General features: G+C 44.2%; 1 protein-coding gene across 2 annotated transcripts in view; it reads right to left on the reverse strand.

The window, feature by feature from the left end:
• The window catches only part of eefsec (eukaryotic elongation factor, selenocysteine-tRNA-specific), a 491,014-nt gene that overhangs the window by 218,193 nt on the left and 247,622 nt on the right, over positions 1–25,199 (reverse strand). For both annotated transcript variants that reach the window (XM_072280243.1, XM_072280242.1), the window contains exon 5: positions 11,573–12,202. In XM_072280243.1, coding sequence (XP_072136344.1) covers positions 11,573–12,202 — 630 coding nt within the window. The remainder of the gene's footprint in view (positions 1–11,572; positions 12,203–25,199) is intronic.

Genomic DNA, 25,199 nt, shown 5'->3' on the forward strand with positions numbered 1-25,199 from the left:
CCACTGTAGAATACCCAAAGTGCTTTATAGCAAATGAATCAGCTTAGAAATGTGATTATTGTTGCGAGTTAGGAAATGCAGCAGCCACAATAGCAACGAGATAATGACAAGATCATCTCCTTCAGCAATGCTGACTTGGGGAATAATATTACCTTATGACTTAACAGGATTTTTACTCAGAAATAAAAATGCTCTTTTTTGAGGTTTGCAACTTCTAAAAAAGGAGCTGCACCATAGAATCAAACCCTCGTTCAAAGTTCAAAGTAAATTTATTATCAATGTATGTATATGTCACCATGAGATGTATATTTATTTAGAGATACAGCACAGAACAGGCCCTTCCAGCCCAACAAGCCACACCACCCAGCAACCCATCGATTTAAGTCCTGCTGAAGGGTCTCAACCCGAAACGGCGACTGTACTCTTTTCCATAGATGATGCCTGGCCCACTGAGTTCCTCCAGCATTTTGTGTGTGTTGCTAACCCGGCCTAATCACAGGACAATTTATAATGGCCCATTAACCTACTAACCGCTATGTCTTTGGACTGTGGGAGAAACTAGGGCACCCGGAGGAAACCCACGTGGTCATGGGGAGAACTCAGAAACTCCTTACAGATAGAACTGGATTTGAACTCCGAACTCTGATACCTCGAGCTGTAATAGAGCCACACTAACTGCTATGCACCCGTTTTCTTGCAGGCATTCACAGCAGAACAAAGACACACATTAGAATCAATGAATCAAAACCTGATAAACACCCAATCTTCAAAAGAAGACGAACTGCGTAAATACAAGTCAAGTCAGGTTTATTGTCATTTAGCTATATACATATGTATCGTCAAATGAGATGATGTTTCTCTGGACCTAAAAACACTTAATCAAGATAGACAGACAGATAGATAAATAATACTGAGAACATGAGTTGTAGAGTCCTTGAAAGTGAGTCTGTAGGTTGTGGAATCAGTTCAGAGTTGAGGTGACTGAATTTATCCACATTGGTTCAGTAGTGGTAATAACTGCTCCTGAACCTGGTGGTGTGGGTTCCAAAGCTCCTGTACCTCCTATCTGACGGTAGTAGTGAGAAGAGAGCATGGCCTGAATGCTGAGGATCCTTGCTGATGGTTGCTGCTTTCTTGTAGATATGCTCAATGGTGGGGAGGTCTTTGCCTTTGATGAAATTAGATCTTTGGATCTAATGGCTCAGCTTCTATCAGTGTTCTGTCAGCAATCGTTATACACTGCTGCCTCAATATTGTGGGTGTCATATAGAATTCCAGTGTAAGGTTATATCTGGGTCAGTATATTCCTGAAAGGCTAATTTTATCTGACCGAGGTTAGCAGCGAAAATGTCCCCAGACAACATAAATGTTGGCCACAGTACAATTAAGAAAGACAATATGTGGTAAGGATTAGTTTTTTTTTTGACATTCTTTTCTTTAACCCTTTATACACAAAGTTTCCTTTGTAGTTCTTGAAGCTGCACATGTGTTTTCTATCAAACCACAGCTGCTCAATCTAATCCAAAATATTTTGAGGGAAGAATTAAAGAAACAAGGATCACTTCAAATAAAAGCAACTTGTGACCGAGTTATAAAGTTATTGTCAGTATGCAAGTGCTGCCACAATTCTTAAATACGAAATGGGTTTCAGCTTACAGACCGTTTGGATAATGCCAATGGTCAGAAAACAACAAAACTCAAAATAGGTCCTGTGAACTACCCCAGCATCAGGTTACTGAAAATTTAAGAAAATATAAATATGTGCACTATACTACACAATCTGTTGAACAGTTGGGAGTATCCGAACATGCTGTATTACTGTGTGGTATGGAAACTGCACTGCAGCGGACAGGATACATCTACAACGGGTAGTTAAAGTTGCCCAAAGCATCAGCAGTGTCAGCCTACCTACCATCAAGGACATATAATCAGAATCAGAATCAGGTTTATTATCACCGGCATGTGACGTGAAATTTGTTAACTTAGCAGCAACAGTTCAATGCAATACATAATCTAGCAAAGAGAAAAAATAATAATAATAATAAATAAACAAGTAAATCTATTACATATATTGAATAGATTTTTTTAAAAATGTGCAAAAACAGAAACACTGTATATTTAAAAAAAAGTGAGGTAGTGTCCAAAGCTTCAATGTCCATTTAGGAATCAGATGGCAGAGGGGAAGAAGCTGTTCCTGAATCACTGAGTGTGTGCCTTCAGGCTTCTGTACCTCCTACCTGATGGTGACAGTGAGAAAAGGGCATGCTCTGGGTGCTGGAGGTCCTTAATAATGGATGCTGCCTTTCTGAGACACTGCTCCCTAAAGATGTCCTGGGTACTTTGTAGGCTAGTACCCAAGATGGAGCTGACTAAATTTACAACCTTATGCAGCTTCTTTGCAGCCTGTCAGAATGCTCTCCACGGTATAACTATAGAAGTTTTTGAGTGTATTTGTTGACATGCCAGATCTCTTCAAACACCTAATAAAGTATAGTCGCTGTCTTGCCTTCTTTATAGCTACATCGATATGTTGGGACCAGGTTAGATCCTCAGAGATCTTGACACCCAGGAACTTGAAGCTGCTCACCCTCTCCACTTCTGATCCCTCTATGAGGATTGGTAAGTGTTCCTTCGTTTTACCCTTCCTGAAGTCCACAATCAGCCTCTTTTGTCTTACTGACGTTGAGTGCCAGGTTGTTGCTACGGCACCATTCCACTAGTTGGCATATCTCACTCCTGTATGCCCTCTCTTCACCACCTGAGATTCTACCAACGATGGTTGTATCGTCAGCAAATTTACAGATAGTATTTGAGCTATGCCTAGCCACACAGTCATATGTATACAGAGAGTAGAGCAGTGGGCTAAGCACACACCCCTGAGGTGCACCAGTGTTGATCGTCAGTGAAGAGGATATGTTATCACCAATCTGCACAGATTGGGGCCTTCCGGTTAGGAAGTCGAGGATCCAATTGCAGAGAGAGGTACAGAGGCCCAGGTTCTGCAACTTCTCAATCAGGATTGTGGGAATTATGGTATTAAATGCTGAGCTATAGTCGATGAACAGCATCCTGACATGGATGTGCAGGTGGTCTAAAGCCACGTGGAGAGGCATTGAAATTGCGTCTGCTGTGGCGATAGGCAAATTGCAATGGGTCCAGGTCCTTGCTGAGGCAGGAGTTCAGTCTAGTCATGACCAACCTCTCAAAGCATTTCATCACTGTCAATGTGAGTGCTACCAGGCAATAGTCATTAGTGCAGCCCACATTATTCTTCTTAGGTACGGTATAATTGTTGCCTTTTTGAAGGAAGTGGGAACTTCCGCCCATAGCAGTGAGAGGTTAAAAATGTCCTTGAATACCCCTGCTAGTTGGTTGGCACAGGTTTTCAGAGCCTTATGAGGTACTCCATCGGGACCTTCCGCCTTGTGAGGGTTCACTCTCTTTAAAGACAACCTAACATCGGCCTCTGAGACAGAGGTCACAGGGTCATCAGGGATCTTCACAGCTGCAGTGGTTCAAAGGTCAAATTTAATGTCAGAGAAAAGTATACAATATACATCCTGAAATGCGTTCTCTCTTTCAAAGCAAGCATAGAAGGCATTGAGTTCATTTGGTAGTTCATCGCTGCCACTCATGCTATTGGGGTTTGGTTTCGCTTTGTAGGAAGTAATGTCTTGCAGACCCTGCCAGAGTTGCTGTGCATCCGATGTCGTCTCACCTTGTTCAAAATCGGCCTCGGCATAACATAAACACGAGGAATTCTGCAGATGCTGGAAATTCAAGCAACACACATCAAAGTTGCTGGTGAACACAGCAGGCCAGGCAGCATCTCTAGGAAGAGGTACAGTCCACATTTCGGGCCGAGACCCTTCGTCAGGACTAACTGCCATTTAGTCCTGACGAACGGTCTCGGCCTGAAACGTCGACTGTACCTCTTCCTAGAGATGCTGCCTGGCCTGCTGTGTTCACCAGCAACTTTGATGTGTGTTGCTTGGCATAACATACCTGGTTTTTTGGTACGGGTCTGGGTCGCCAGACTTGAATGCCACAGATCTAGCCTTCAGCAGATGACGTACCTCCTGGTTCATCCATGGCTTTTGGTTTGGGAATGTACAGTTAGTATTTGTGGACACACACTCAACCACAAAGGTTTTAATGAAGTCGGTAACAACAGTAGCATACTTCTTCAGGTTCGAAGATGAATCCCTGAATATAGTCTAGTCCACCAATTCAAAGCAGTCCTGTTGGCACTCCTGTGCTTCCCTTGTCCATACCTTCTTGGTCCTCACTACTGGTGCTGCAGTCTTCAGTCTCTGCCTATACTCAGGGAGTAGAAGTACAGCCAGGTGAGCAGACTTCCCGAAGTGAGGGTGTGGAATAGCACGGTAGGCATTCTTCATGGTGGTGTAACAATGGTCCAGTGTGTTGTTTCCTCTGGTATTGCAAGTGATCTGTTGATGGTAAATGCTCACTGATATTTTCAGACTGGCCTGGTTAAAATCTCCCAAAACGATGGTGAAGGTATTAGGGTGCACTGTTTCGTGCATGTTGGTCCCATTACTCAGATCATCTAAAGCTTGATTGACACTGGCCTGAGGCGGAATGTAAACTGCTACCAAAATGTCCCCAAAGAACTCCCATGGTAGGTAAAAAGGATGGCACTTTACTGCTAGATATTCCAGGTCTGGTGAGTAGAAATGGGACAGCACTGATATATTTGTGCACTAAGAAGAGTTATTCATGAGGCATACTCCTCCACCTCTGCTTTTGAGAGACTCTATAGATCTATCCTGACGGTGTATAGTAAACCCGTCGATCTGGATCGCTGCATCAGGTATGGAAAGGGTTAACCAGGATTCCATGAAACAAAGGACACACCTGGTCCTATTGTCCCTCTGATTCAGCACCCTAGCTCTGAGATCATCGATTTTATTCACCAGGGACTGCAAGTTCACCAGCAAGATAGTTGGTATAGGGAGTTTAAAACCCCGTTTCCTTAAACGCACTTGTAACTCCAATCTATACCTGCGCTTCCTCCAAGCTGTCCTCCCGTGGGCACTTCCGACCACAAATGTTATTGTTTCCGTCGGTTTTAAGCAGCGATAGTTCATTTAAATGCATTAAGACATCTTAGTTGACTATACTGACTTTGGAAGCAGTTGTGCTTTTTAGCTGTGTCAGGCTGAAAGGGGAATATTTAAACGTATCCATTGAGAGTACTGCTGCTACTCGAGTTGCGCCAAGGCGCCCCGGAAGTATACAGAACGATAGATAGCGAAGGGTGTCAGTAAAAGGGCAGCACTGTCATGAATGATCCCACCCCTTTTGTCCCACTCCCATCAGGGAGGAGGCTACATAGCATCCACACCAGGACAACCAGACTCAAAGACAGCTACTTTTCCCAAGCAGTGAGGCAGATCAACACCTCCACCCACTAACTCACCCCTCCACATCCCCAACCACCACTACTTTATCATCTCCTGTCAGAGTCACCTCATGTACAGACACTCCCGTACCTAGTGTCACTTTATGTACATTCAATTAGTCTATGTATATAAGGTAATCTTAGGAATTTATATTTATTGTGTCTTATATGCTTATTGTGCTGTTTTATGCAGCATCAAAACTGGAGTAATTTTTTAGAACTACAACATGGTTACAGGCCATTTGGGCCCGATGTTTACACCCATGTGACCAATTAAAACACTAACCCGTCTCCATGTCTTTGGAATTTGGGAAGAAAATGGAACACCACACAGTCACGAGCAGAATGTGCAAACTGTTACAGACAGTGGCGGGAATTGAACCCAGGTCGCTGGTGCTGTAATAGCGTTGTGGTAACCGCTACGCTACTCTGTAGCCGGATCAACAATCATTTCATTCTCCTTTACACACTGAAGAAAGATAGTAACACATCTTGCACCTTGGATCTTGAATCTGTTAAGCACACATAGGTTGTGTTGTCTGTATTACCCTTTTGATCTGTTACTTGACAAGATCTGTTCACTCAGATCTTATATGTAAATCTGCACTGCTATTGGACAAGACCAATACAGAGTCATTCCAATGCACAGGAACTCATGAGACAGCGGAGAGTAGTGGGCACAGCCCAGTCCATTGGGAGCACAGCCCTCCCTACCTCTGACAGCATCCACCACAGGTGCTCCCTCAAGAAGACAGTATCAAACATCAAGGAGTGCAAACATCTGAAGATCTAGAAGCTGTGGTAATGTGACTAGGCTTGGGAATTTATTTTATTGTATTTCTGAAGAGATCGATGCATGCAAGGCCCCCTATCCCTATTCTAACAACTTTCTACAGGAGCTCCATCGAGAGGGTCCTGTCTGGCTGCATCAATGTCAGGTACTGAAGCAGCAAGGCAGCGGTCCACAAGATCCTACAGAGGATAGTAAAAACCACTGACATGTCCACCGGGGTCTCCCTTCACACCCCCCACCCCCATTTCTGACATTTACCAAGAGTGTTGGATATAGGCGGCCTGAAGCAAGTTTAGGGATCCCTACCACAAATCCCACAATCTTTTGATATACTACCATCAGGAAGGAGGTACAGGGGCATCAGGACTAGAACTGCCAGACTGGGTAACAGCTTCTTCCCTCAGGCTGTGGAACTAATGAATACCCTGCCACCACTGAGGTCTCATCACTAGGACAATGAGCTGTTTACTGTTCACTGTTTACCTGTGCTATACATTTCACATGCATTTTGAATTATATTTATTAACTTATTTGTGGTAATATATAGTTTTATGTGCTGTGTGTGATATATGTATTATGGGTGCTTCAGGGTCCGGAGAAACAGTGTCTCAACTGGTTGTTTTCCTGTATATGTACGTACAACTTGAACTTGAAATTGACCTTATTTAGAGCGACAGCGTGGTAACAGACAGTTCTGACCCAACAAGCCTGCCCCGCCCAACCACACCCATAAACTGTACGTCTTTGGAATGTATTCAGACAACAGTTCTAAATACCAAGACCAACACAAAAAATGCTGGAACACCACCTAGATAAAAGTTCCTAACTTATAACCATATAACCATATAACAATTACAGCACGGAAACAGGCCACCTCGGCCCTTCTAGTTCGTGCCGAACTCTTACTCTCACCTAGTCCCACCGACCTGCACTCAGCCCATAACCCTCCATTCCTTTCCTGTCCATATATCTACCCAATGTAACTTTAAACGACAACATCGAACCTGCCTCAACCACTTCTGCTGGAAGCTCGTTCCACACAGCTACCACTCTCTGAGTAAAGAAGTTCCCCCTCATATTACCCCTAAACTTTTGTCCTTTAACTCTCAACTCATGTCCTCTTGTTTGAATCTTCCCCACTCTGAATGGAAAAAGCCTATCCACGTCAACTCTATCAATCCCCTTCATAATTTTAAACACCTCTATCAAGTCCCCCCTCAACCTTCTACGCTCCAAAGAATAAAGACCTAACTTGTTCAACCTTTCTCTGTAACTTAGGAGATGAAACTTGAAATGTCAACTGTCTATTTCCCTCCACTGACGCTGCCTGACCCACTCAGTTTCTCCAGCAGTCATCGTTTTGCTCCAGATTCCAGTACCTGCATTCTCCTGTGTCTCTGTACTTGCAAGATGTTCAATGTAGGATGTTGCTTGACCCACATCCTTTTAGAACATAGAACATAGAACTTTACGCGCCAGTTTAAAATGTGAGCAGGGCCTGTTAGGACTTGTCTGCGGAGCGGAAGATTGCTTGGGTTAATAGTAACCAGAGTTAATTAACAAGGGCCAATAAAAAAAGCGAGGTTTGAATGGAGTGGCCATTGTTGGAGTGGCTATTAAGTGAGTGGACAGTGTTAGAGTGGTCAGGCTTTGGCTCAGCAGGCTTGAAAGAGAACAGGCGCAGGCTAGAACTTAAACTTGAAAAGTTACAGGCATAACATGTGTAGGCGGGATGGTAGTTCAGGCAGTGAAATACTCCTCCTTTGAGATGAGGGATTTCAGGGTACTTAACAGCCTACCAGACAGCTATATCAGCAGGAGGTGCACCCAACTTCAGCTCCTGACTGACAAGGCCAAGAAACCGGAGCAGGAGCTAGATGCACTTGGGACCATCCGGGAGGCTGAGAACTTCATAGGTGGTCACACCTAGACAGCAGGATTCAGATAGTAGACCACCAAGAGAAGGAAGGGTTCCCCTTTGGCCATTCGCATCAGCAACAGAAATATCCCTTTGCATACTGCTGGGGAGGGTGAACTATCAGGACACAGTAGCAGCAAGGCCAATGGCACTGTAGCCAGCTCTGGGGCTCAGCAGGGAAGGGTAATGTCAGGCAGAGAAGTAGTGACAGGAGACTTGATAGTTAGGGGTTGGACAGGAGATTCTGTGGCCGTGAAAGAGAAGCTAGGATAGTGTGTGGCCTCCCAGGTGCTATGGTCCAGGATGTCTCAGAGTGGCTGCAGAACATTCTCAAGAGGGAAGGTGAGTAGCCAGAGGTTGTGGGGCACAATGCCACCACTGACATAGGCAGAAATGGGGAAGAGGTCCTGCACAGTGAGTATAAGGAGTTAGGGAACAGGCTGAAGAACAGGACCTCTAATATAGTCATCTCTGGGTTATTCCCAGTGGTACGTGCTAGTTAGGACTGGAACACAATGAGTGGCTGAGGAAGTGGTGCAGGGTTTCAAATTTCTGGATCATTGGGATCTGTTCTGTGAAAAGTACGACCTATATAAAAAGGATGGGTTACACCTGAATCCAAGAGGGACCAATATACTTGCAGCTGGTTTGCCAGAGCTATTGGAGAGAGTTTAAACTAAGTTGGCAGAGGCATGGGGACCGGAGTGATAGGGCAATTGGTATACAAGTAAATGCAGTGTGTAGTGAGACTATGAGGAAGGACAGGAAAATAGTAGGGCAAAACTGCAGCTAGTGAAATGAGTTAAAGTAAAACATGGGAGCAAAATCTAAAAAGGTGATGAATACAGGACTGAAGATGTTGTATTTGAATGCATGCGGTTTACGGAATAAGGTAGGTGACCTTGTAGTGCAGTTACAGATTAGCAGGTGTGATGTTGTGGGCATTGCTGATCAGGTTGGGAGCTGAACATCCAAAGATACTGTACACGTTGTATTGAAAGGACAGGCAGGTAGGTGGGAGAGGGTGCATCTGTTGGTAAAAAACGAAGTCAAGTTCTTAGAAAGAGGTGACAAGGGATCGGAAGATGTAGAATCCTTGTGGGTAGAGATAAGAAACTGCAAGGGTAAAAAGACCCTGATAGGAGCTGTATACAGTCCTCCAAACAGTAGCCAGGATGTAGGATATAAATTTCAACGAGAAATAGAACAGGCAATAGCCATGGAGGATTTCAAAATGCAGATAGATTGGGAAAATCAGGTTGGTGCTAGATCCCAAGAGAGGGAATTTGTAGAATGCCTATGAGATGGCTTTTTAGAGTAGCTTACGGTTGAGCCTACTAGAGAAAAGGCAATACTGGATTGGGTGTTGTGTAATGAATCAGATATGATTAGGAAGCTTAAGTTAAAGGAACATTTGGGAAACAGTGATCATAATATGATAGAATTCACCTTGCGGTTTCAGAGGGAGAAGATAAAGTCAGATGTATTATTATTACAGTGGAGTAAGAGAATTACAGAGGCATGAGAGAGGATATGGCCAAAATTGTTTAGAAGGGAACACTTGCAGGGATGACAGCAGAACAGCAATGGCTGGAGTTTTCAGGAGCAATTAGGAAGGTGTAGGATAGATGGATCCCAGAGATGAAGAAGTATTCTAAAGGGAGGATAAGGCAATCGTGGCGGGCATACAATATAGCAAAAATTTGTGTTAAGTTAGAGGATTGAGAAGCTTTTAAAAATCAACAGAAGGCAACTAAAAAACCATGTGAGAAAAGATGAAATATGAAATACATTGAAATATCAGGTAGGATACCAAAAGTTTCTCACGATATATAAAGAGTAAAAGAGGCAAGCGTAAGTATCGGACTGCTGGAAACTGATGCAGGAGAGGTAGCAATGGGGAACAAAGAAATGGCAGACGAACTTAATAAGTATTTTGTGTCAGTCTTTACTCTGCAGATATTGGCAGTATGCCAGAAATTCAAGTGTGTCAGGGAGCAGAAGTGAGTGCAGTTGCTGTTACAAAGGGGAAGGTGCATTGGAGGCCGAAATGACAAGTTCCTGGGTGTCAATATCTCGGAGGGTCTAATCTGGTCCCAACATATAGATGCAGACAGCGGCTATATTTCATTAGGAGTTTGAGGAATATTGGTTTGTCACCTAAACACTCAAAAACTTCTACAGATGTACTGTGGAGACCATTCTAACTGGCTGCATCACCATCTGGTATGGGAGGGGAAGTGCTACTGCACAGGATCATAGCAAGCTGCAGAGAGTTGTAAAATTAAACAGCTTCTTCATGGGTACGAGCCTCTGTAATATCCAAGACATCTTTAAGGAGTGGTGCTTCAAGGACCCAGGACATGCCTCCTTCTCATTGTTACCATCAGGAAGGAGGTACAGAAGCCCAAACGTACACACTCAGTGATTCAGGAACATCTTCTTCCCCTCTGCCATCTGATTTCTAAATGGACATGAACCCATGAACACTACCTCACTACTTTTTAAAATTTGTTTTTTGCACTGCTTATCTCAATTTAACTATTAATATACAAATATATACTTAAAGTAATTCAGTATTTTTCTGTATTTCTTTGTACTGCTGCCTTAAAGTAAACAACATTCACGACATATACCAGTGATATTAAACCTGACTCTGATTCTGAAGGTAGATAAGTCACCTGGACCAGATGGACTACACCCCAGGGTTCTGAAAGAGGTAGCTGAAGACATTAGAAATGGTTTTTCAAGAATCACTAGTTTCTGGAATGGTTCTGGAGGACTGGAAAAATGCAAATGTCACACCACTCTTTAAGAAAGGAGGGAGGTAGTAGAAAGGAAATCTTCAGCCAGTTTACCTGCCTTCAAGAGTTGGGAATATATTACAATCCATTATTTTGGATGAGGAATGGGAGGGGCAACTTTTTCACTCAGAAATTAGTCAGTATATGGAACAAGCTGCCAGAGGAAGTAATTGGGGCAGGTACATTAGCAACATTTAAAAGGTACTTAGACAGGTTCATGGACAGGAAAGGTTTAAAGGGATTTGCAGACAAATAGGACTAGCTTAGATGGGAACCTTGGTTGGCAAAGATCAGTTAGACTGAAGAATCTGCCTCCATGTTCTATTTTAAAATCTATTCAAGTTTCTTCAGTTGAAAAACAAGTAACTTAGTGGGTCAGGCAGCATCTATCAGAGGAAATGGACAGTTCACATTTCGGGTCGAGATCCTTCATCCCTTCATTGACCCAAAACATCGCCTGTCCATTTCCCTCCACAGGTGTCCCTCCAACAGCTCATTTTCATGCTCTAGATTTGATTATCTGCAGTGTCTTGTGCCTATGCTTTTAGGTTTTCTGCTTATTGCTTCATTAAAACAAATGGGAAATAGTAATGTTTCTAAAGATGTGGTGAAGATGGGTCAGATGTGCTTACCCTTTCCACTTGTCCTTCTTTATACTTTGACTTGAAGACCTTCAGCTTGGGCAGTGATACCTCGGCATAGTTTTTCTCCTCAAAGCCTTCCAGCAAGACCCCATGAAATGCGAGCCTGCAGGTATTAGTATGGATGTCAATGTCAAGCTTGGAGCCGATCACTAGGCACAGCCTGGGACAGGTGACAGGCTTCTCAAACTCGAGCAGGGCCCACTGCTGCCTGTGGGCTTGGGCTCCCTCAGTCTGGCCATCGATACCGCTGTCTTTGCCTGGCGACAAGTATTCTTCCTGATAAAGGTATTCCTTGTCAAAGTCAAAACAATCCATCACAGGGTCAGCATCAAAATCCTCTGGAGCCCGGCTGAAGAACATTACCCTGCTCATGACGGTCTCATGGCCAACAGTGATGTGGAACTTGGCCTTGGTGTGGACTGGTCCTTTGAAATATGGGATCTTCTTCACAGATATAACAGCAGCGTAGAGGGTGCAGAGGGACTCAGGGGAACAGACCAGGCCGCGTTCAAGCTGCTTGGGGTCAAATTGGGTGACGCAGATCCCTACCCGGTCACCTTGAATGGCGGCGTTCACCGGCTTACGGAACATTTGTATGGACTTGACCTTACGGGTGATCTGTGTAAGAGACAAATATCAAGAAGAAGCAGCAATTAGTGTACACTCAGTGGCCACTTTATTAGGTATACTTGCTCGTGAATTCAAATATCTAATCAGCCAATCATGTGCCTGCAACTCAATGCATAAACGCACGCGGACGTCGTCAACAGTTTTAACTGTTGTTCTGACCAAACATCAGAATGGTAAGAAGTGTAATCTAAAAGACTTGGATGGTGGAATGATCATTGAAGCCAGACAAGGTGGCTTGAGTATCTCAGAATCTGCTCATTTCCTGGGGTTTTCACACACAACAATATTCTGGAGCTTACAAAGGATGCTAAAATAATAAACCATTCAGCTCTGTGGGTGGAAACACCTTGTTAATGAGACAGGTCAGAGGCGAATGGCCAGACCAATTCAAGCTAACAGGAAGGCCACAGTAACTGAAATAACCACACAATACAGTAGAGTTGGGCAGAAGAGTATCTTTGAACATACTCCGGTTCAAACCTGGAAGTGGACGGGCTATGCCAGCAGGAGACCGTGAATATCCACTCAGTGGCCACTTTATTAGGTACAGAAAGAACCTAATAAAGTGGCCACTGAGAGTATAAAGTAGTGACAAGGGGATTAAAAAAAACAAAAAAAAGAGAGACAGAGAGTCAGAGAAGCTTACATCCTGACGAAATATTATCGCAAGAAGAACCTAGACCACTGTGAGATATAAATTATGCATGCTTATTCTCAGTATACCGCAACACAAAAGCAATTTACATGCTCTGCTATGATGAATATTATAGAAATACTGGATCCTTGGCTTCTGATAAAAAAGATGACCCTTTTTAGAACTCTCATGTTATTACTGCGGGCTTTGAAATCAAATGCCACATCTCGCCTGTCTCTGCCACTGTAATACAGGATATGACAGGACAAGGAAATCTGTATTCGTAAACTCATAACAAAGGTCAGACAGAGGCAGAAGCATTTACAGTTATTGAAAAAACTTCCACTGGAAATTGTAAAAAGAAACAATCTGCCTTATAAAAACAAAATCTGCACTAAATGGGAAGTTGAAAGTGTCAATAAATTATCGTGCAGCATTCTCTCACAATACAGTGGATTCCGGTTAATCGGGCCATCGGTTAAACAGGACAGCCGTTTATTTGGGACAACTCCTAAAGAACAAAAACTAGTCCGCTTTGCTGAACACCTACGCTCTGTCTGCCAGAGAAAGCAGGATCTCCCAGTGGGCACACATTTTAATTCCACATCCTATTCCCATTCTGACATGTCTATCCACGGCCTCCTCTACTGTAAAGATGAAGCCACACTCAGGTTGGAGGAATAACACCTTATATTCCGTCTGGGTAGCCTCCAACCTGATGACATGAACATCGACTTCTCTAACTTCCGCTAATGCCCCACCTCCCCCTCGTACCCCATCTGTTACTTATTTTTATACACACATTCTTTCTCTCACTCTCCTTTTTCTCCCTCTGTCCCTCTGAATATACCCCTTGCCCATCCTCTGGGTCCCCCCCGCCCTTGCCTTTCTTCCCGGACCTCCTGTCCCATGATCCTCTCATATCCCTTTTGCCTATCACCTGTCCAGCTCTTGGCTCCATCCCTCCCCCCCCCCCCCCCGTCTTCTCCTATCATTTTGGATCTCCCCCTCCCCCTCCAACTTTCAAATCCCTTACTCACTCTTCCTTCAGTTAGTCCTGACGAAGGGTCTCGGCCTGAAACGTCGACTGTACCTCTTCCTAGAGATGCTGCCTGGCCTGCTGCATTCACCAGCAACTTTTATGTAATCATGAAAATAGCCTGGATTCTCTTAACACAAGCAACACACATCAAAGTTGCTGGTGAATGCAGCAGGCCAGGCAGCATCTCTAGGAGGAGGTACAGTCCACGTTTCAGGCCGAGACCCTTCGTCAGGACTAACTGAAGGAAGAGTGAGTAAGGGATTTGAAAGTTGGAGGGGGAGGGGGAGATCCAAAATGATAGGAGAAGACAGGAGGGGGAGGGATGGAGCCAAGAGCTGGACAGGTGATTGGCAAAAGGGATACGAGAGGATCATGGGACAGGAGGCCCAGGGAGAAGGAAAAAGAGGAGGGGAGGAAAAACCCAGAGGATGGGCAAGGGGTATAGTCAGAGGGACAGAGGGAGAAAAAGGAGAGAGGGAGAAAAAGGAGAGAGAGAGAAAGAATGTGTGTATATAAATAAATAACGGATGGGGTACGAGGGGGAGGTGGGGCATTAGCAGAAGTTAGAGAAGTCAATGTTCATGCCATCAGGTTGGAGGCTACCCAGACAGAATATAAGGTGTTGTTCCTCCAACCTGAGTGTGGCTTCATCTTTACAGTAGAGGAGGCCGTGGATAGACATGTCAGAATGGGAATGGGATGTGGAATTAAAATGTCACACTTGTTCGTCATTACATGCCATATCATATGACATCTGTGATCATGGTCTTTCCATGACCATGATTGCTGTTGACAAATTTTAAAGACGGGTGATCCCAGCCACTGTCAATACTCTTCAGAGATTGTCAGCCTGGCGTCAGTGGTTGCATAACCAGGACTTGTGATACGCACCAGCAGCTCATATGACCATCCACCACCTGCTCCCATGGCTTCGCGAGACCCTGATCGGAGGTCAAAGCAGGTGCTACACCTTGCCCGAGGGTGACCTGTAGGCTAGCAGAGGAAAGCAGCACCTTACACCTCCCTTGGAAGAGACGTATCTCCACCCCACCAGCCACTTGGGACACTATGCCGCTTAATTGGGACAGGAGACTGTTGCTGAACAATTCCTAATTAGCATCAGATCTGTTCATGTGTGTGAACATTAGACACTGCACTGTGCTTTGAGTGAACGGATTTTAAATAGTGTCAGTTGCATGCGTTTGTGTTCAAAAAGCAATGACTTTTGTCACCAATAGTGGTGAAAAATAAGCAGTAAGACAACTCAGGACTGTTTCGCTCACTTCAGCTTCAAGCATTCAGGCTTGGAGATGCCAGAAATGGCTGGGAATGAAAATTATTTCACTACTTCAAAAACATTAGAAACTGTGAAGAATTTGAAGGTATCAACAATCATCCTGAATGTTACAATGAAAATGAAGATTTGAAGGATGCAATCTTCAAAAGCATTCTATGAAGGCAGTGCATCATCTACATTAGGTGTCTGTGCAGAATTTGTTCATTTAGTCAGTCAAAAGAACATGGCTGTGTGCACTGGATGAATTTAAAGTTCAAAAGTTAAAGTATATTTATTATCAAAGTATGTATACATTATACAACCTTGAGATCCGTCCGTTGATAACAAGTAGGAACTAACACACAGTTATATAGTACTGTAGTAGAATTGGTAATGTTCTACTTTGTTCTGTATTTCATTTCAATACATAATTTGTTACTCAATTAAATGACAGTTTGTTTTTATAAATGCCTTTTTAACTACCTCCATGAAACTTTAACTAATTGGAACAGCTGCTTAATTGGGCCAAAATGTACTGGTTCTGAGGTGTCCAAATTAACTGGAATTCACTCTATATGAAAACTACGGTGAATAGCCAGGTCAGCAGAAAAAGTCACTGGCTGCAGTCTACCACCACTGTCGGATTTGAATGCATTCAGCATGAAGAAGCAGGTGGGAAAAATCATTACGGACACTACTTCAAAGTAAATTTATTATCAAAGCATATATTAGTAGCATAGAGGTTAGTGCGACACAAGCACAGCTTGGGGCGTTCCAGAATTTTGAGTTCAATTCCGGCGCTGTCTGTAAGGATTTTGAATGGTCTCCTCTTGAACCAGCTGAGTTTCCTTCTACAATGGTCATTTACAATGACCATTTAACCTACTAACTGGTACCTAAAGAGTTAGTAGGTTAATTGGTCATTGTAAATTGCCCTGTGATTAGGTTTATGTTAAGTAGGGGTTGTTGGGTGTGTGGCACTTTAGGCTGGAGAGCCTGCTCTGTGTGGTTTTACTTATCAATCAATTAATCAATAAACACAATAGAGGACGTAGAGAAAAGAACAGTATATTGCACCTTGGCATTACTGGCTACCGTAGTTATGCAAGAAACCATATGCCTGATACTTTCTCTAATATATCGACTTTTACAGATACAGAGACCAGAAACAGGCCCTTCGGCCCAACACGTCATGGTAACCTGAGTTTACTCCCTCACCTGGTCCCAACTATCACCTGCCAGTTTGTACTCCTTCTTATTTTGGCTTCCTTTCCAGATGAGCAGATAGTGTAATGCTTTACTGAGCTTGTGATCACTGATAACCGGGGCTCAATTCCCACTGCTGTCTGTAAGGAGTTTGTATGTTCTCCGTGGGACCACGTGGGTTTCCTCCAGGTGCTCTGGTTTCCTCCCATGGTCCAAAAACATATGAGTTGGGGTTACTGAGTTACTAGCATGCTATGTTGGCACCGGAAGCATGGTGACACTTGCAGATTGTTCCCAGCATATCCTTGGACTGTACTGCTTGTTCAATCAAACAACACATTTTACTGTGTGTTTCCATATTTCAATGTACCAATAAAGCTAATCTTTAAGATAAATTTGGTAAAAGATACAGAATGCTTTAAATTATTGTCATATTAAATTGCTAGACACTCTAAATATATACACAGTGGCCACTTTATTAGATGCATCCTGTACCTAATTAAAGCAACACACATCAAAGTTGCTGGTGAACGCAGCAGGCCAGGCAGCATCTCTAGGAAGAGGAGCAGTCGACGTTTCAGGTTGAGACCCTTCGTCAGGACTAACTGAAGGAAGAGTGAGTAAGAGTACCTAATTAAGTGGCCACTAAGTGTATGTTTGTGGTCTTCTCCTGCTGTAGCCCACCCACTTTAAGGTTCGACATATTGTTCATTCAGAGATGCTCTTCCGCACACCACTGTTGTAGTGTGTCGTTATTTGAGTTATTGTCGCCCTCCTGTCAGCTTGAACCAGCTTGGCCATTCTCTCACTAACAAGGCGATTTTGCCCAAAGAACTGCTGCTTTGAAAGTTTTTTATTTATCATATCACCTCTGTAAACTCTGGAGAGTGTTGTGCATGAAAATCCCACGATTTCAGCAGTTTCTGAGATACACAAACTACCCAGCCTGGCACCAACAACCATTCCATGGTCAAAGTCACTTAGATCACATTTCTTCCCCATCCTAACGTTTGGTTTGAACAACAACTGAACCTCTTGACCATGTCTCAAACAAGGGAAAATCTGCAGATGCTGGAAATCCGAGCAACACACACAAAATGCTGGAGAAAATCAGCAGGCCAGGCAGCATCTATGGAAAAAGGCTTTATTTCTCCAGTCCTGCTGAAAGATTTCAGCCCGAAACATCGACTGCGCTTTTTTCATCAATGCTGCCTGGCCTGCTGAGTTCCTCCAGCATTTTGTGTGTGTTGTTCTTGACCATGTCTGCATGCCTTTATACAATGAGTTGATGCCACATGATAGGTTGATTAGATACTTACATTAATGAGCAGATGTATAGATGTACCGAATAAAGTATCAAAGAATGTATAAACTGTATAGTATAACTTTAAAATTGCATAGGATTACTGGAACACAAATATGAGGGGGAAGGATGTAGAGGAATTTTTTCATCCTGAGGGTGGTGAATCTGTGGAATTCATTGTCATGGATAGCTGTGGGGGCCAAGTCATTGGGTATATTTAAAGCAGAGGTTGATAAGTTTCTTGATTGATAAGAGCAACAAAGGGAGAAGGCAGGAGAATGGTGTTGGGAAGGATGATAAGCCAGCTTTGATGAAATGTCGGAGCAGACTCGATGGGCTGATTGGCCTAATTCTGCTCATATGCTTTTTGGTCTAATGTTTACCACAGGGGATTTACAGCAGTCCGTCAGAACACCACTTAACATATTAAAGTATTATCCAGCAGAACAGTTCAAAATGCAGAAAGTAAAAACAAAACTGCGTGTGAGTGCAGTTGACCTTGATGAGGAATTAAAAGAGCTATTTCTCCATTACCTTGTTCTGTAGATGGAGGAACAGTCAGGTAACTCTCTTCTGTTACTTAGGGGTCAGGCAATGAGTCATAAAGAGAAAACAAACATTAATTTGAAGATTGTGTACTGTGTGATAAATAGTCTCAATGCTCCATGACGTCTGGCAAGTTTAGTTAATGGGCTACACAACCTTGTGCATGAATTTGTTTGAAACTTAGTGTGAATGGATGAGTGGGAAAGGAGTAATTTGAAAACTTCACCAATATTCATGATATAGATTTATTTATCACGTATACTGCGAGACGTACAGTGAAATGCATCCACGAGGAAATCTGCAGATGCTGGAAATTCAAGCAACACACACAAAAAATGCTGGTGAACGCAGCAGGCCAGGCAGCATCTATAGGAAGAGGTATAGTCGACGTTGCGGGCCGAGACTCTTCGTCAGGACTAACTGAAAGAAGAGATAGTAAGAGATTTAAAAGTGGGAGGAGGAGGGGGAGATCCAAAATGATAGGAGAAGACAGGAGGGGGAGGGATGGAGCCAAGAGCTGGAAAGTGATTGGCAAAAAGGGAGATGAGGCTGGAGAAGGGAGAGGATCATGGGACGGGAGGCCCAGGGAGAAACAAGGGGGAGGGGGGAAAGCCCAGAGGATGGGCAAGGGGTATAGTGAGAGGGACAGAGGGAGAAAAAGGAGAGAGAGAAAAAAAAAATTAATAATAATAAATAAATAAATAACGGATAGGGTAGAAAGTGGAGGTGGAACATTAACAGAAATTAGAGAAGTCAATGTTCATGCCATCAGGTTGGAGGCTACCCAGACGGAATACAAGGTGTTGTTCCTCCAACCTGAGTGTGGCTTCATCTTGACAGTAGAGGAGGCCGTGGATAGACATATCAGAATGGGAATGGGACGTGGAATTAAAATGTGTGGCCACTGGGAGATCCTGCTTTCTCTGTTGGACAAAGCGTAGGTGTTCAGCAAAACGGTCTCCCAGCCTGCATCGGGTCTCGCCAATATATAGAAGGCTGCATCAGGAGCACCGATATATAGAAGGCCACTTCACCTGTGAGTCGGCTGGGGTGATATTCCGCGTCTGGTGCTCCCGACATGGCCTTCTATATATTGGCGAGACCCGACACAGACTGAGCGACCGTTTCGTTGAACACCTACGCTCTGTCTGCCAGTGAAAGCAGGATCTCCCAGTGGCCACACATTTTAATTCCACGTTCCATTCACATTCTGATATGTCCATCCACGGCCTCCTCTACTGTCAAGATGAAGCCACATTCAGGTTGGAGGAAAAACACCTTATATTCCGACTGGGTAGCCTCCAACCCGATGGCATGAACATTGACTTCTCTAACTTCCATAATGCCCCACCTCCCCTTCACACCCCATCCCTTATTTATTTATTTATTTCTCTCTCTTCCCCCCCCCCGTTTTTTTCTCCCTCTGTCCCTCTCACTATAACTCCTTGCCCATCCTCTGGGTTTTCCCCCTCCCCCTTTCTTTCTCCCTAGGCCTCCCATCCCATGATCCTCTTCCTTCTCCAGCCTGGTATCCCAATCACCTGCCAATCACCTGTCCAGCTCTTGGCTCCATCCCTCCTCCCTCCTGTCTTCTCCTATCATTTTGGATCTCCCCCTCCCCCTCTCACTTTTAAATCTCTTACTATCTCTTAGTCCTGACAAAGGTTCTCGGCCCGCAACGTTGACTGTACCTCTTCCTATAGATGCTGCCTGGCCTGCTGCGTTCACCAGTGAAATGAATTGTTTGCATTAAGAACCAACATGCCCAAGGAAGTGTTGGGGGCAACCTGCAAATGTTGCCATACATTCTGATGCCAACATAGCATACCCACAATGGTCGACAAGTACAACACAGAACACAACAGTACAAGTAACAAAAAAAGCAAAACCAGCCCCCTTCCTTCCTATCACCCTCCCCCCACCCCCCAACAAACACAGGCCTCCCACCCCAGACAGGCCACCTTCAGCCTCAAACCTCCAGCATACTCAGACTTGCAGACATTGGGGCCTTGACTTCCACAGCAGACGTGCAAAGGTTCGCAGAGACCTCAGCATGAACGACCATCACACAGCCAACTGATCTTTACAGAGGCAAAATTTTCAAAGGAGACCTCAAACCTTTTGAAGTGACATGAAGGAGTCAATTCCCAAACTGTTTGCATCATCTACAAGCCAGAACTAGGGATTACTAGGATACTTTCCTGTAGGAACAAGATGCTTGACAGCATCCAGCACAAAGTGACTAGCAGCATAATCACCACCGTAAAACACTCGGCACCTCCAAGGAAAACAAACCCAGCCTGTACAGTCTCTCCTCATGTCTGAAATGTTCCATCCCAGGCAACGTCCCCGTGAATCACCTCTGCACCTTCTCCAGTGCAATAAATCTTCTGCAGTCCAGTGACAGGAACTGCACACAGTACACCAGCTGTGTACTAACCAAACATTTTATAAAGCTGTACCATAAACCCCCAGTTCTTATATTCTCTACAGTGTTGAATGAAGGCAAGTATCTCAGGCACTTTCCTCACCGCCTCATCTATTTGGTAAGTCAACAAAGACAGTCGCAAATTTCTACAGATGTTCCGTGGAGAGCATTCTAACTGACTGCATCACCAGCTGGTATGGAAAGGCCACTGCACAGGATTGATATAAGCTGCAGAGAGCTGTAAACTCAGTCAGCTCCAGCATGGCCACTAGCCTCCCCAGCATCCAGGGCAGCTTCAAGGAGCGATGCCTCAAAAAGGCAACATCCGTCATTAAGGACCCCTATCACCCAGGACCTGCCCTCTTCTCATTGCTACCATCAGGAAGGAGGTACAGGAGCCTGAAGACACACACTCAATGGTTCAGGAACAGTTTCTTCCCCTCTGCCATCAGATTTCTGAATGGACGTTGAACCCATGAACCCCAGCTCACTACTTTTCTTGTGCTACTTATTTTATTTAATTACATACATATATACTTACATATATTCACAGTTTTTATTATTATGCATTAACAATGTACTGTAAACGTGGCGCAATGGCATCAGCACCGGACTCCGGAGGGAAGGCTCCCGAGTTCAAATCCAAGTCGGGCCACACCCCACCCCCCCCAAGCACGCTTTCCATCCGAGCCGGGTTGAGCGTCGAGCTAGCCACTTGGCCTCGTAAAAAAAAAAGGGTTGAGTCAGGAACATTCATATCGTGACCCGGTTAATCCGAAAGGAGACCAATCCTGACACCACACGCCAGACAAAAATGGCTGACTGTCTGGTGCAACACGCTAAAAAAAAACAATGTACTTCTTCCACATAACAACATATTTCACAACATATGCTGGCGATATTAAACCTGACCTGATTCTGATTTTTATCCTAGCATCAACCCCGTAGTACACTAATGATCACAAGCTTCCAACCACAAAAACTACCCTCTACCATTGCCCTCTGCTTATTACCAAGAAAACTTGGCATCCAATTTGCCAACATAATTAGTGTCTACTTTCTGAAGAGGCTGAAGCGAGCTGGACTTTGCACATCTATACTCACCTCATTCTACAGATGCGCAGTTGAGAGCCTCCTAACATGCTGCATCATGGCTTAGTATGGAAACTGCACTGCGTGGCTCTACAATGGGTAGTCAAAATTGCCCAACTCATCACCAGCACCAGCCATCAAGGATATATATACAGAAAAGTGCTGGAAAAAGCCAGTAACGTCATGAAGGATCCCACCCACCCTGCTCATGGGTTGTTTGTCCACTCCCAGCAGGACCACCAGGCTCAAAAACAAGCAATAAGTCTGATCAACACCTCCACCTACTAACCCACACCACCACAGCCCCAACCACCACTACTTTACATAAAAGTTGCTGGTGAATGCAGCAGGCCAGGCAGGACCTCTAGGAAGAGGTACAGTCGACGTTTCAGACCGAGACCCTTCGTCCTGAAACGTCGACTGTACCTCTTCCTAGAGATGTTGCCTGGCCTGCTGCGTTCACCAGCAACTTTTATGTGTGTTGCTTGAAATTCCAGCACCTGCAGATTTCCTTGTGTTTGCACCACCACTTTACCATTTCCGGGTCAGCGTCATCTTATGTACAGACATTCCTGTGCCAAGTGTCACTTTATGGACATACAATCAATCGATGTATATAAGCTATCTTAAGTATTTATTGTGTTTTTAATTATTATTGTGTTCTTTATCTTATTCTGTCTTCCAGTGCTGCATCAGATCCAGGGAAACAATTATTTCATTCAACACACACAAAATGCTGGGGGAACTCAGCAGGTCAGGCAGTATCTATGGAAATGAATAACAGTCAATGCTTTGGGCCAAGTCCCTTCTTCAGGACTGGAAAGGAAGATGGAAGATACCAGAATAAAAAGGTGGGAGCAAGGGAGGGGGAATAGCTGGAAGGTGATAGGTGAAGCCAGATGGGTGGGAAAGGTCAAGGGCTGGAGAAGAAGGAATCTGGTACAAGAGGAGAATGGACCATAGGAAAAAGGGAAGGGGGAGGTGATAGGCAAGTGAGGAGAGGTAAGAGGCCAGAGTGGAGAATAGAGGAAGAGAGAAGAGGGAGGGTAAAAAGATTACCGGAAGGAGAAATTGATGTTCATGCCATCCTTTACACTTGTGGACTGAAAATGACATTAACTAATCTTGAATCTCTAAACATTCAAGTGATTGAGACGCAATCTCAATGGCCCTTCATATGGCCTTAGGTCACCTGGACAATACAAAACACCTACGTCAGGATGCTGTGCGTTGACTATAACTCAGTGTTTAACACCATCATTCCCACAATCCTGATTGATAAGTTACAGAACCTGGGCCTCAGAACCTCCCTCTGTAATTGGATCCTCGACTTCCTAACCGAAAGACCGTAATCTGTGCAGATTGGTGATAACCTATCCTCCTCGCTGATGATGAGCACTGGCCCACCTCAGGGGTGTGTGCTTAGCCCACTGGAGTTTTGTGACATCTACTTCATAAATGTCACGTAAACAATGCAGCGACCCAGGTTCACTTCCTGCTGTCGTTTGTAAGGAGGTTGTGTGTTCTCCCCATGACCGCAGGGGTTTCCTCCCATGGTTAAAAGGAGTTACACCAAAGTACCTTCCCCTTCACCTATCACCTATAACCTTCCAGCTTGTACTCCTTCCCCATCCCCACCTTCTTATTCTGGCTTCTTACCCCTTCCGTCCCAGTCTTGATAACAGGTCTTAGTCCAAAGTGTCGACTGTTTATTCCTCTCCGTCGATGCTGCCTGACCTGCTGAGTTCCTCCAGCATTCTGTGTGTGTTGCTCAAGATTTCCAGCATCTGCAGAATCTCTTGTGTGTATTATCACTGACTTAATTGCCATAAGATTTATTGTTTTGCAGTGCTTAAATTGTTAAAACAGTATAAACTGTTTAAGTTTGAATTTAAGAATGTCAGGATATAAAAACAATGAACACAAGAATAAAGCTGCAATTTTTAAAGCTGTTAACTGTTTCATCTTGGTACCAGTGCACCAGACTGGGACATATGACCCCACATGATCTAAAACAGTATCCATCACGGTTATGAACACAAGAATGTGTGCATGTCTTTCTCTAAAAAGGAGCAAACTCACATCTTTTTGTACACACAGCTCTTCAGATTTAGCCTTCTAAAATATTGCCTTTGCTCTGCACAGCCATTCAATAGTTCACTTTGGTGGGCTTCAAGCCGGGGAACGGGAAGCCTTAATCATACTTCTGCTGTTCATAGATGAGCTTTGGCACATGTATATCAAAACATATAGTGAAATGTGTCATTTCTGTCAATGGCCAACACAGTTCGGGGATGTTCTAGGGGCAGCACACAAGTGTTGCCCTGCTTCTGGACCCAGTGTAGCATGCCCACAACTTACTAACCCCAATCTGCATGTCTTTAGAATGTGGGAGGAAACTGGAGCACCCAGGGGAAACCCGTACAGTCATGGGGAGGACGTACAAACTCCTTACAGAGAGCAGTAGGAATTAAATTCAGCTTGCAGGCATTGTAAAATTTAATGCTAACCACTACCTTATTGTGCTATCCCCAAAAGTCCTTGAGGTACTGCATGGGTTAAATCACACACTAAGCTGAAAGCAAGCACAGGGTATAGCAGTTATCTTCCGTCAGTGTAGGCTGTGTAAAACAAGAGGAAACTGCAGAGTATTAATGAAGGTAAGAGGCAGTAATTGCAGATAGAATGTCACGGCAACAGGAACATTTTTAGATGCTCCACACTGGATCACTTTACACTGAGGAGTCAAGTGGTTGATCGTTTCAGAAGGGCTCAGGAAGAGTCAACATATGTCAAGTGGTCCCAATGAGTAAGGATGAAAGATTAGCTTTATTTGCGACTGGTACATCGAAACATGCAGTGAAATGAGTCATTTTGCATCAACGACCAACACAGTCCGAGGATTACACTCTGGGCAAGTGTCGCCATGCTTCAAGTGCCAACGTAGCAGGCCCACAACTCACTGACTCAAACTGGTAAACCTTTGGAGTGGGGGAGGAAACCCACGTGGTCATAAGGAGAATGTACAATCTCCTTAAATTGAACCCTGATCAGTGATTGCTGGTGTTGCAAAGTGCTGCACTAACTGCTATGCTACAGTGCCTCAGGAGGCAAACCATGTTGTTAGTGCTATGACAGGTAGACAAGACCACGGTTTAAACCAAGGGTTCCCAAACGTTTTTATACCTTGGAATCCTCCCATTAACCAGGGTGTCCGTGGACCCCAGCTCAAGAACCTCTGGTTTACTTGTTGATTTTAAGACCATAATAAGGAAAAAACTTCAATGTTTTTTAAAAAGCTATGAGTAAAGAAATGAAGTAAAATCTTAAGAAAATGAGAAAATCTGCAGATGCTGGAGGAACTCAGCAGGCCAGACAGCAACTAACCTACCGACAGCTATGTCTTTGGAAACCAGAGCACCCAGAGAACGTACAGACTCCTTACAGACGGTGCCAGA

Source organism: Mobula birostris, chromosome 16, assembly GCF_030028105.1.
Source record: "Mobula birostris isolate sMobBir1 chromosome 16, sMobBir1.hap1, whole genome shotgun sequence".
Lineage (NCBI taxonomy): Eukaryota > Metazoa > Chordata > Chondrichthyes > Myliobatiformes > Myliobatidae > Mobula > Mobula birostris.